This window comes from Neofelis nebulosa, chromosome 15, assembly GCF_028018385.1.
Source record: "Neofelis nebulosa isolate mNeoNeb1 chromosome 15, mNeoNeb1.pri, whole genome shotgun sequence".
Taxonomy (NCBI): domain Eukaryota; kingdom Metazoa; phylum Chordata; class Mammalia; order Carnivora; family Felidae; genus Neofelis; species Neofelis nebulosa.
Window position 1 is genome coordinate 34291842 of NC_080796.1, and position 12392 is coordinate 34304233.

The 12392-nt window shown below is 57.6% G+C and overlaps 1 protein-coding gene across 1 annotated transcript in view; it reads right to left on the minus strand.

The window, feature by feature from the left end:
• Nucleotides 1–1189: 1189 nt before the first annotated feature.
• QSOX1 (quiescin sulfhydryl oxidase 1) overlaps nucleotides 1190–12392 on the minus strand; it is a 36024-nt gene continuing 24821 nt past the window's right edge. Inside the window, exons 8-12 of the mRNA XM_058702430.1 lie at nucleotides 11533–11662; nucleotides 9843–9965; nucleotides 8887–9034; nucleotides 5009–5188; nucleotides 1190–3070 (exon numbers count right to left, since the gene is read on the minus strand). Coding sequence (XP_058558413.1) covers nucleotides 2331–3070; nucleotides 5009–5188; nucleotides 8887–9034; nucleotides 9843–9965; nucleotides 11533–11662 — 1321 coding nt within the window. The 3' untranslated portion in view covers nucleotides 1190–2330. The remainder of the gene's footprint in view (nucleotides 3071–5008; nucleotides 5189–8886; nucleotides 9035–9842; nucleotides 9966–11532; nucleotides 11663–12392) is intronic.

Below are 12392 nucleotides of genomic sequence, written 5' to 3' on the forward strand. Positions count from 1 at the left end.
ATCAGGGTGAAAGGCAGCAGCCCTGTTAAGGAGGAGGCCGACCCTTGTTTATCAATCAGAGCCACGGAGACAGCGCAAGAAAGGGTTGGCTGTGCGGAAGAGGCCCACACCCACTATAGAGGCCCTGGTGGGCCCTAAGAAGGTCCCGTGAAGCAGGCTTGCCGAGGGAAATCCTCTGCACTTGACACTGTGCCGGGTACCAGGCAGTAGAGGAGCAAGGCAGGTGGTCTTGGCCCCGTGGGCACTGGCCCTGGGACCTCTTTCACCTTCCTGCAGGCCGGGGTCGCACTGCCCGGTGTGCTGGCCCGTCAGCCTCCCCGCCAGGACCCGGTGGGGCTCGGGGAGAGGACCGGAGCCAGCTTAGGAGAACGGAGGGGGCACACGGATGAGTAGAGCCAGGACACAGAGAGGGAGGCTGCGGGGAGGCTCCAGGCTGGAAGCTACCCAGCTAACACGTGTCCCTGCTGACACGTGCAGGGAAGGGGGTGTCGACCCCTGCCTGTGCCCCCATCCCAGCTGCCCCAGCAGAGGGAGCACGCTCGGCACCCCGCCTGCTTCACCCAGTGCCAAGGCCATCTGAGCAGAGTGAAGATGTCAAAGAGAAAAACCCCAAATCGGATTGAGGCTCCTGTTCCCCCTTAATGAGGTTCATTATCAGCTGTTCTGATCCTTGTAAAACCTGGCAGGCCGGATTAGGGACAGGCTCTCTAATCTGGCTGACTCCTCCCTGCCGAGCAGCCAAGGCAGGCCGCTGCCACAAACAAGCCCTCTCCTTCCTTGGGAGAGAGCTGGGGATGCAGGAGGCCAGGCCGTGGGGATGCAGCTGGGGATGCAGGAGGCCAGGCCAGGCAGGTGCGAGGAAGGTGCCTGGAGCAGAACTGGAACACGAGTCAGGTGCTCCAGGGAGGCTGGGGGAACAGGAGGCAGGATTAGAACTCCACCAAGGCCTGTCTCCAGTGCATGTGGAGACGGAAGGGGCTTGGGAACGGAGAGCTCCGTGGGCAGTACAGGAGGGTCCATCCCAGAGACAGGGGCTGTGCTGGGGCACCTCCTCCCCTGCAGGGTGGCAGCTATGTGAGCCAGGGGCCAGTCACTTCTGGCTGGATCCCCACTGAGGCTGGATTCTGCGTATTCTGTCCAGACCTGGACACTAGGTCTCCAAACAGCAAGTTAAAGAACACACCAACGCTTTGCCTTAACAAAAATAATTTATTCCACAACCCTCCCAAGCAGTGGGGTAGAGTGGGAATCGAGCATGTGTACAGAGTCACCCTCCCCTCTGACCCTTTTAACCTCTGCACGATGGAAGGTGGGCCCTTGAGAGAGAGGACACTTCCTCACTGCAACACCCTCCACATTCAAACATTAGCATCTATTTCGGAGGCCAAAATCAAAAGACAAAAGACCCAGCTCTAGGAGGGGTAGAGTGCACTGGGGAGGAGACAAAGCACATTCGAAGCAACCATCTTTTTCCCTGTGGCTTCACTCTACCCTCCAGCTAAGCCCAGAGCCAAGGCACTAAAGATACCAGCACCCTCCTTAAATCCCACATCAGCCCTTATCAGGTCCCGCCAAGCCAGCTGCTCACCACCCAGCCCCGTGGCCATCACCCATCCGAGTCCCCACCAGCTCTGGCCTGCACCCCTCCTGAAGCAGAGGTGTGGGGGAAGGAGCCAGAAGCTCTCCTCCCTCCAACACTCACCCAAGCCTCACCTGGGAGACCAGCAGGACGTTCAGAAGCTTCCACACCCACCCCCCTCAAAGCAAACCCCACCTCATAGATACTGAGGGGCTGGAGGATGGACAGACCACAGAGGGCCAGAGGCAGTCCTGCCTTCTCTGGCACAAAGGCCTCTTTGCATCCAGAAGGGAGCGGGATGGACGGGGCCTGGGGTGCAGTGAAGAGTTCCGCTCTAGTGCGCCAGCCCTGGGAACGCTCCTCTGGATGGGGGACCTGGGGAACTGTGGCCTCACTTGCCCCAGTTTAGGCCCAAGGCCAGGTGGGAGACACGGAAGTTTCAGTGAGAATGAGCAGGACTTCAAACAAGGTGAAAAAAAGGAATGTGGGTCCTGAGAGGCCAGGGACAGAGCCTCCCATCCCCCCTGCCCACAGCTGTCCTCCCCCGTGCTGTCAGGTGGACATGAGCCCTAGGTGCGCTTTCATGGCTATGGAATTCTCCTTCCCAGAGGGCCCCAGGAGGTTCATTGGAGCAACTGGCTTCCCTGGATTTCCCTGGACAAGGAGCAAGGGAAAAGGGGAGAGGAGCAGGGGGCTGGAAGAGCACCATGAACGGCAGCTCCCCTTCCCGCCCCCTCCCAAGGTGAATGGTTCAGGCTGTGGGGTGGCCAGCGTGGCCCTTCAGTGCCCTCATCCTGGCCCGGAAGTAGGTGTACACGGCCAGGAGGCCCATGAAAGACAGGGAGTAGAGCCCCACACAGAGGCTGATGTCCAGGTGGGAGAAGCCCCCTCCCAGCACCTGTAGCCATTGGTCCCGGCCCCGCACGGGCCCAGCCTCCAGCTCCCCATCAGAAATGCTGGCCAGCTGCTTTGAGCTGCGGCCCACTCGCCCCAGCTCTGCAGGGCCTCTGGGGTTCTTCTCAGCGAGGAACTCGGCCAGCAACACGGCTCCTGTGTCTCGTTTGGTCAAGTGTTCCCACCCTTTTGGCCGCTCCAACGTATCCCTGTGAAGCTCTGCTATGTGCTCAGGAGGTCCCTGGTCTGGCTCAGCTGTCATACTGAGGCCAATGAGCACATCCCGGGGGTGACTCACCCTCAGTGTCTCTGCCGGAACTTTGGGAACCGTGGGTCCTGGGCCTACCATGACCCTAGCCTTCTCAGGGCCCAGAGTAAAATTTCTGGCTGCCATCCTCTGGGCAACCATCCGGGGGCCCGGCCCGGCTGAAGGAAGGTCCAGGATGACATTGCTCGGCGAGAAGTGGGTCTTGAGGAATCTGAGGGTGTTGTCCAGGTCCCACACAGGCGAACCCCGGAGCTCATTGTGGCAGGCAGAACAGAGTTCACGGGGCGGCCACTGCACCTTGGGAAAGTGGGGGTCCTCGCTGGGGGCACCTGGCGAGGAAAACACACAGGCTGGCTGTGACCCCTGGGCCTGCCTAGAAGCCCAGACCTCATTCTTCATTTAGAATGCCAGCTTCCTCATCTGCCCTTGAGAATGATGGGTATGAGAAGCCAGGTGAAAAATCCTAGCATGGAGTGGGGGGGGTGGCCCATGGAGCCCAGCACGGTGCTGCCCTGGGCAATCCCCTCCTCAGCCACCACAGCCTCCTAGAGGCCGCTCCCTGCAGCCCCTTCATCAACTTCACTGCTGGGTTGTACCCCTCAACCAGGCATGGAAAAAGGTCAGAGGACTCAGTATTATCTGTCTTGCAGTCTTTGGTTGATCTGCTAGTAATTTTCTTTGCATTTTTCTGAAATTTCCCAAGTTTTATACAGTGAAGAAACATTACTTCTGTAGTTCAAGGGAAAATGTTTTTTTAAAACAAGAGCTCCGGCATGTGGTAATGCACAGGTGTTCCTCACGCCATGGCAGCCCTCCAGAGTAGGCAGGAGTTGGTGGAATTTCCTTCCCTGGTGGGCTCCAAGGGGTGGGTATGGGGGCGCCTGGGGGCCTGGATGGGGAAAAGGGCACTCAGGAGGGTCAGGGAGTTACCCTGATGGCTGGCTTGGTGGGCACAGCCCCAGGCTGAGCCCCACAGGGCCAGGGTGGCCCAGGGAGTGCCCATCAGCCCAGATCTCTTGGAGGAGGCACCTTTCCTAAAGGGGTTAATAAGGGAACAAAAGGTGCTGGCCAGAAGGAAGCAGCGGCAAGTGATGTAACTGCTGGAACAGTTATTGTGGGGAGGGGACATCGAGCAGATTCCAAAGGTCCAGTGAGAAGTAGTGGTGACCAGCCTTGTAAAGCGAGCACTCGATTTGTACCTGCTTGTTACCAAGCAGTTTAATCCGAAAGGACCCCACTCCCTCCCTCCCCCCCCCCCCCCCCCCCCCCCCCCCCCCCGGCTCCAAGGGTGGGGTACTGCCTTCCTCCATGCCGGGCTGCACCAGGAGAAGCCCCAGATCCACCCTCCACTGGCAGCTGGGCCCCAAGGAGAACAGGGAGCCTGCCTAGGTCATGGGGCTGGAGGGTTACATGGAGCATGTGGGGGCAGGATGGCAGCAGAGAGGGAAGCAGTGAGAGGAGAGATGGGCTCCTGTCTTCTTTTCAAAGTCGGCCAGGAGGCCCCAGGGGACCAGCAGCCTGCACCACCACCTGCTCCATTCCTTTCCTTTTCCTTTAACCTCGGCAGCCCCAGGCCTCATCCCTAAACCTCCCACCCCCAGGAGGTCTGTCAGCCACTCCCCTCTCCCCACAGATAAGCCCAGGCTCCCGACCACAGATGGCCCCTCCCCACAGCGACAGTTTCTGGTCACCCCTTAGTTAAATGCTTTTGCCTGTTGGACCCATCCGACTCCTTTGCACCAGGAACAGAAAACACTGTAAATGGGGAAACTCAGAAGACAAGGCCTCCCCCTATGGGAATCAGTCCCTGTTTTTTTCTAGGGAGGACTTGGTCTTTGTCTTCAGGCACATTTCATTGCTAGACCCCTCCCCTTGGGTGGAAAAGCCCAGCTCTCCTCTCCCTGTTGGTGTGAGTAAGAAAGGGGCCAAGAGCCAGATAGCAGAACAAGGAAGGCAGGAGAGGGACCCCAAGAGTTCTGAGGAAGGTGCCCTGGTGCAGGAGAAAGAGTGAGCAGCGCACTGGAAGACCACAGTCCTAGAGTGTCAAAGCCTCAGCTTCCTCATCTGGAAAATGGGTCTAAAGACACTGACTCCATCAGCAGCACAGGCGGAGCATGTGGAAAGGCTCTGTGCCCCGTGAAGCACTGTGAAACACAGGGTGTTACTTTGGGGATGAGTGTCCTGTCCCCACCTCTGGTCCAAGTCCCCTAAAACTCCCCCACCTCCCTCTGTAGGTGACTCCAGGCTTGGAGAGGGCCCTTCCTTACCGGCGAGGCGGGCGTTGACCTTGTTGTGGCTAGACCAGAGCCAGAGCACGGCACTGTTCAGACTCTCCACCCGGTGCATGGAGGCCGCCGCCATCTGCTCAAAGTGGCTGGCGCAATCTCGGCAGCCGAAGAAGAAGCGCACGTAGCCCCGGATGGCCTGGAGGACCTCCTGGGCTTTGGCTGCGGGGAGAGGAGACGCTGTTGCGGTCGCGGGGGGGGGGGGGGGGGGGGGCCTTTCTGGCTGCCTGCGCCCGCCAGCCCCACCACCGTCCCCTCCACGGGCCCCGAGTCTCCTTGCACACCTGTCCACCTTCCAGAGGTCACTTCAGAGTTGACCCCATCTCCTCCCAAACTCCTAAATCCCAGTTTCCTTTCTCTGCTAATCATCCAGGTCCCTGTCACTGACACTTGGGATAAAGCCCAAACTCGTCAGCAGAACACTTAGGCTCTTTGAGACGTGTCTGGAGAAGCAGGCGGGGGCCAGCCTGCCTACACCCCATCCCCTGCACCCCTCCTTGTGCCCAACCCACTTTGGGCTTCCTGCTCCTTCAGCCACTGCATCGGGGGTCCCTGCGATCTGGCTCTGCACATCCCCTGCTTTGTCTCCATCTCCCCTCACCCCCTACTCCCTCCCACTGGGCCCTCTGGACTGGCGTCAGTGCCCACCTCTGCAAACTCCCTTCACCTTCCTGCTGACGCTGGGCTCCCCGAAACACGCCCTCTTAAACCCTTTGTCTTCCCCACACCTCATACGTCAGGGCCGGTGGTGGCAGAAGGACCCTCCTTGCTGCTGGTTGCTTCCAAACTCTCTCTGTCCTGCGGCAAACTCCCAGCCCCTCAAAACAGGACCCATGGCCCCGCCACCTCGACCACCCCCCAAGCCATCATTCTTAGCAACTTGAGCACCCTGAAAGCCATGCCTTGCCTTTGTCCTTGGCCCCCTGGGTGCTGCCCTCTCCTGCCCCAGCCTGGCTGCTGCCTGCCCCGCAACTGTGCGCACCGCCTCCTCCCTCCCTGTGCTCGGGGGCCTTACTCCTTCTGTCCTCAGCCTCACTCCTGTAAACATATTCCTTTGTTACTGCAGCACCCACTTCTCCCTTAACGCGGGATCATTCTGACTGGGAAAGACGACTGCAATAAAGACGTCCCTTCTCTGACCCCTGTTACTTCCCCATCATCTCGTTTCTTGCCTCTTGTTCTCCCCTCAGCCCATTCCAGCCAGGCCTTTCTCTCCACGACACAACTGCAACAGCTCTTGCCAGAGAGCCCCGCACCCCCCCCCCCCCCCCCGCTTGGCTGAGTACCCCCTTCTTCTTCAAACACGGTATTTTGAAATCACAGCGGCTGCTCCTTCTCCATCTCCTTTGCTGGCTCCTGTTCCTCGTCAGAGGCCCAGATGCCACACACCCCAGGGCACAGGCCTCAGTGCTGTCCTCTGCCCGCCCCGTAATGGGCTTGTCCAGTCCTGAGGCTTTACCTATCACCCCATGCTCATGCCCATGAGATCTGTACTTCTGCATTGGACCTCTCCCCAGAAGCCTGGACTCAACTGTCTACATCTCCGTTCAGACAGCTAGCGGGCACAGACCACGGAGTCCCCCACCATCTACACACTCCGACTACTGAGCCTTCCCATTTCTCGGCTCACAGAACCACCGTCCACCAGAAGTTCAGGCCCAGCAACTCTGGGGTCTACCCTGGGTCCTGGCTCCTGCATATACTCTCCATCCAGTCCGCCCCGGGCTCCCATCAGCACTACCTTCAAAAGACTCCTAAATCTGGGGCGCCTGGGTGGCTCAGCCGGTTAAGCGGCCGACTTCGGCTCAGGTCACAATCTCGCGGTCCGTGAGTTCGAGCCCCGCATCGGGCTCTGTGCTGACCGCTCAGAGCCTGGAGCCTGTTTCAGATTCTGTGTCTCCCTCTCTCTCTGTCCCTCCCCTGTTCATGCTCTGTCTCTCTCTGTCTCAAAAATAAACGTTAAAAAAAATTCTTTTTTAAAATACTCCTAAATCTGACCGCTTCTTCCACATGCTACCTACCACTCTGGTCTAGGCCACCACCGCCTCTCGGGACTAGCTTCACAACTTCCTGGGGTGGCCCTGCCTCCACCTTGCCCCACTACAGACCACCCTCCACCCAGCAGTCTCTCTAAAGCATCAGTCATTGGGGACGCTCCCCTATGAAACTCTCCAGCAGGGTCTCCTGACGCTGAATCAGAAATCCAACCCCTCCTTTGCCGAGACCACCACACGTGCACCTCCTCTACTGCCTCCCCCATCCCAGCCTCTCCCCCTGGCCTTCTTTTGCTGCTGCAAACACGCCAGACGTGTCCTCTGCACCTGCTAGTCCTTGACCCGTGTTATCGGCAGTATTGTGTCCACTCAAATTCTTATGTCAAAGTCCTAACCTCCAGTATTTCAGAATGTGACTGTATTGGACACAGACTTCAAATTAGATAATTAAAGTAAAATCAGGTCACGAGGGTGGGCCCTCAGCCATTATGACTGGTGTCCCTACAAGAAGAGGAAGTTGGGACGTGGCACACAGTGAAGACCACATGAAGACACAGCGAGAAGAGGGCCTTCTGCCAGCCAAGGAGAGGCCTCAGCAGACACCAACCCTGCTGACACTTTGATCCTGGACTTCCAGAGTCCACAACCGTGAGCAAGTAAGTTTCTGTTGTGCGAGCCCCTCAACATGTAGCACTTTGTTATGGCGGTCAAATGGGCACAGCCTGGAAACCTCTCTTCCCACATTCCCCCAGCTGCCTCCCTCTCACTAGCCAGGGCCCCGTGCAGGGCCGGCTCCTCGGAGAAGCCGTCCCCAGCCACCCCAGCCACCCTGTGTAAACATGGCACCCCTCCCTCGCCCTCTTCCACACCACCTAGCTCAGTCTTCTTCAGAGCATTCATCATCACACCTGAGATGATCTATTTGTATGGTCCCTGTTCATCTCCTTCCCCTGGAACATCGGCCCTCCTGAGGCAGGGACTTCCTGCCTGATGCACCACGGTACCTCTCCCGACACAGGGCCCAACGCTTTGAAGGTGCTCTGTAGAGACCAGCTGGCTGGCCGGCTGGCTGCACCCTGGCCGCTCCTCGAATCCCTCTGCCTCTGCTCAGCCGTTGGGGTGCTCTTCCTTCCTAGCTCGGCTCCTGTTCACCCATCCATTCTCAGCTTACCTCCTTTTGCCTCTCCTGACAGCATGGAGACTTCCTCCCGCTCCCTGCGCACCCTCATCCCTGGCTCTTGGCCTTGGCACCTTGCAGGGCGGCTCCGCCCCCCTGCCCCACGGAGGGCAGGGATTGTTTCTTTCCCACCTTTGCACCCTCCGGGCTGAGCCAGGGCCCCATATAACCCTCAGCAAACACGGACTGAACTGAATACCTGCCCTTCTGGCTGTCAGGTGTGGCTGCGAGGCAGGGTGGGTGATGGAGGCAGCTGCTCGGTTTGGGGAGGGAACAGGGCAGGAGGAGCAATGTGTTCCCCCAGCTTCCCTCAGAAAATGACATTTCAGTGGGAAACACTAAAACTGTTCAAAGTATGCAGTATTGGCCACGTAGACCAAAACAGACATAGTTCTTTCCTTTACAGGAGTATAAAAAAACAGAACCACACATTTTTCATGAAGGGCTGGAAACAAAGCAAGGTCGTGGTTCCAAGAAAGCCGGGAAGAAACCTCATGCTGCTGTTTGCCGGGCACCACCCTGGGGCAGGGGACAGGACCGGGTGGCTTCTCCAGGTCCTCCCCATTCTGGTTCTACGCTGAGTGCACGCAGCCAGCTGCAAATGCAGAATCTTCTACATCTGGGCCTGAGTGAGGAGGGCAAAACAGGGCTGGGCTGGGGCACTGGGGGTGCACAGGCCTCGGACTCACCTGCTTCATGCGAGTGGTCTAAATTGTGCCGGGCTGCTTGCACAGTCAGGAAATGAAAGAGGAGCCACAAGGAACATGGAAAGCCCCGGAAATGTGGCTCACTCCCCTGGCAGCCAACCCAGTTCACCTTCTTGACAATCACAGCGCCCTAAGGAACACATACGTGCATGAGAGCATATATGGAGAAGAAAAGGAATGGGATGGGTGGTGAGGAAAGAAGCTTCCAGGAGACTCAAAGGTCAGCACACAACCCTAAGACAAATGAGGTCCCTTTCTTAGTCTCTCATCTCAAAGGTGGCCTTTCCCTTCCACTGGCGACACCCATCAAAGGAGCAGCAGATCTGAAAAGCTGTGACACAGACTGAGTTACATCCTTATTCTAGCCTCAACCTCCCCATCTGTAAAATGAGAAATGAGGGGTCTGGCCTCTGACCTCTGAGGTCCCTTCGAGCCTTGGCATCCTACAAATCTATAAGGCTGTGTGCCTCTGCTGGCTGCCATGGCCCACCTTTGCAAAGAGCGGAACGCACAGGAGCCCAGAAAGGTGCCCCTGGAGAGGGCCAGAGGGGTCCAATGTGCCTGCGGGCCACAGGGAGCAGTGGCTACAAACTCGCTCATGGCTGGTATCTCACAACTGGACTTGAATCCCAGCCCAATCACCTACCAGCTATGTGATCGTAGACAAGTTACACAATCTCTCTTACCCTCAGTTTCCTCATCTGCTAAACAGGGATAATAGCTACCTTCCACTAAAGCTGGGAAGATTAGATGAGCTACGGTGCACCCACACAGCTCTAAGTAGCAGTTTATTCATTACGAATGGAAGGACCCAACCAGGATCCCGGACTCCTGCCCCAGTCCAAGTTGGTGAAGGAGGTCGCAGGCTACAGGGTGAGCCTTCCACTCCCACAGTTACTGAGGATACGAAGAAGGACGTCAGTTGTCCCCAGACTCACCTCCTTCCTGTTGTCCAGGGCAGCTTTAAAGAAACCGTAGGGAATTTTCTTTCTCTGCTGCCTCTTGAGCCAGTCATTCATGGAATGCAAGAAGTTCTGGACTAAGGGCTGGCCAGGGAAGTGCTGTGGGGGGCACAAGGGGAAGCTGGGGAGTAAACAGCAATTCCCTCAGAGCCCTGCAGTCCCAGGGAGGATAGGGGGCTAAACAGAAGTGGGCCAAGGCAGTTTCTTGAAATGTCCCCAAGCCACCAGGAAAACATCCTGCCTGAGATGCAAATGTGTGTCCCTCACAACCTCTGCTCTGGGGTACCTGGTGAGGCGAGGGAGGGGCTGGGGAGAGAACAGAGGCTCTAAGTCAAGCTGGGTCCTTGAGGCTCCCTCTTTCAAGGCTGACCCTGACCCCACACTGCCCCTGGGAGGAAGGCTGGGCAGCTGCGTGGCTTCCCAGGGCTGCTGGGCACCTGGGCCACACAGTCCTCTTTGCAGGTGATCTTCTGAGAGACCAGCTGACTTGCTGACTTACTGACTGCTGGGCGAGGCTGGGGAACAGCCTTCCATCTGTATTCCGTAGGATGCCATGGGGACAAGGCGGCCCTGGGGCGCATAGCCAAGATCCAGACCTTGATGGTAACTCCCAAGAGTCTCTGAGGAGCATGAAAAGCTACTCTGACAATAAGTCAGCTGAAATCTCATTAGTATCAGCACTTTAAAGCCACAGGACTCTAGGGAGGAGGACAGATGTGTGTGTGCGTGTGCACACACACACCAGGGGAGGGGGGCAGAAGAGGGGAATGCCAGCAGAGCAAGTCAGATAAAACCACCGAGACACTGGTCAAGAGGACAATGACACTGAGGAAAGTTCGGAGGAAAAAGAAAAAAGAAGGATCACTACACAGAAAAACCTGCCAGAGGACTCAGTCCTGGGAGAAAGCCATTACATATTCCCATCAACCCTCCAGGGCTGGACACGGCCCCTGAGGGAGAAGTGGCCAGAAGAATCTTGTCTTTGACCCACTCCCTCTTGGTCAGCTCACTCGGGCCTCTGGGCTCCCAACATGATTTTACAGCTTTAAGTTAGCGTTTTTCCCTGACCTTTGCCCTTCATCCTGACTTGGACCCTTCCTCCTTCTAAGACCCTGGTGTCAGGAGGAAGGATGAATTAAAGGCTCTGGACTTCAGGGAGTCACCCTCTGGCTGGAGCAGGAAACGCTGGTGACCGCACGCCACCCAGTGGCCAGTCCCACCAGCTGCTTACAGGAAGGAGCAGGGACGTCGTTGGGGAGGGACCCAAGGCTCTGGCTTCAGGCTGTGACAGCACCACACAAGCACAAGACTGAGCCAGGTGGGCCTGAGGCCAGGACTGGGTGAGGTGGGGACTGGGGAGGTGGGGCTGGCAAGCAGTTCCCGATGGGGAGGCAGATCACCCCCAGCGGCAGCCCCAGCTGCCCACAGACCTGCACCAAGAAGAAGCAGACCTGGCACTCAGGAGCTGAGGGTAGCTGAGTCAGCAGTCAGGCTCAGCAGGAGACCAGAGCCCGCATCTGACTCAGCAGTCCTCGGCAGCCCAGAGCCTCGGATTTTAAGTAGGGCAGCACTGGAGTGGATCTGGAACCAGACAGAAGGATGCAGGGAGGGAGGGGGAGCCAGCTACAGAGGGAAGAGAGACAAAGGAGACTGGGGCCCTACTCACCTGGGCCAGCACTGCCATGAACTTTTTCAGGGCCACCAGGCGCTGCCCTTCCAGAACAGAGAACTTGCCCACTTCTACCCGCAGGATGTAGTGCAGTGCAGATTCCAGGTCAGCCATGTAGATCTTGGAGCTAAGGACCCAGGAGGAGGCAGAGAGAGAGAGAGAGAGGTGTTAGCCATAGGGCAGCGGCTGGGGACGAGTGCCCAGGGCTAAAGAGAGAGAAGGGGAGGGCCATCTCTGATGGTCACAGAGTCTTGTAAGTTAGCACCAGGCTCTGCCACTGACCAGCTCTGTGACCCTGAGTATATGACTTAACTTCTCTGAGCCTCAATTCCTCATTTATTATCACAAATAAATAATAAATTGCTCGTGGGTAGGTTGTTAAGAGGATGAAACAAAAGCACAAAGGTAAACCCCTCAGCAACTCCTGGCACAGAGTAGGGGATCCCCCTCTGCAGGCTCAGAGCCAGTCTCACCCAAGACTCCTTAAAGGTGCTTTAGTCAGGCTGCTGGTGGAAGGCTGAGCTTCATTCTCTGTTCTGAACAAAGACCCCTAAGGGACAGACAGACCAATAAAAAGCTGGGTCCTCTCGGAAAGACCAAGGGTTTGGCTGCCCACCAAGTCAGGGCACAGCGGGGACTCAGGGGATAGGAGGAGAAGCGGTGTGTGTTTTTATTTTGGGGCTGACATCCTCGTAGCTGCCAGACCTTGGTAGCAGGTGGGGCTCCCTCTCACACCTCTTGGGCTGACCCCAGCCCCAGCGGAAGGACTTCAGGCTCCATGCTGACCGTTACCCCCTGCGCCCATCACGCTCACTTGGGGCCTGGGCTTGGGGTTCTGAAGCAAAGGGCTCCTTGTG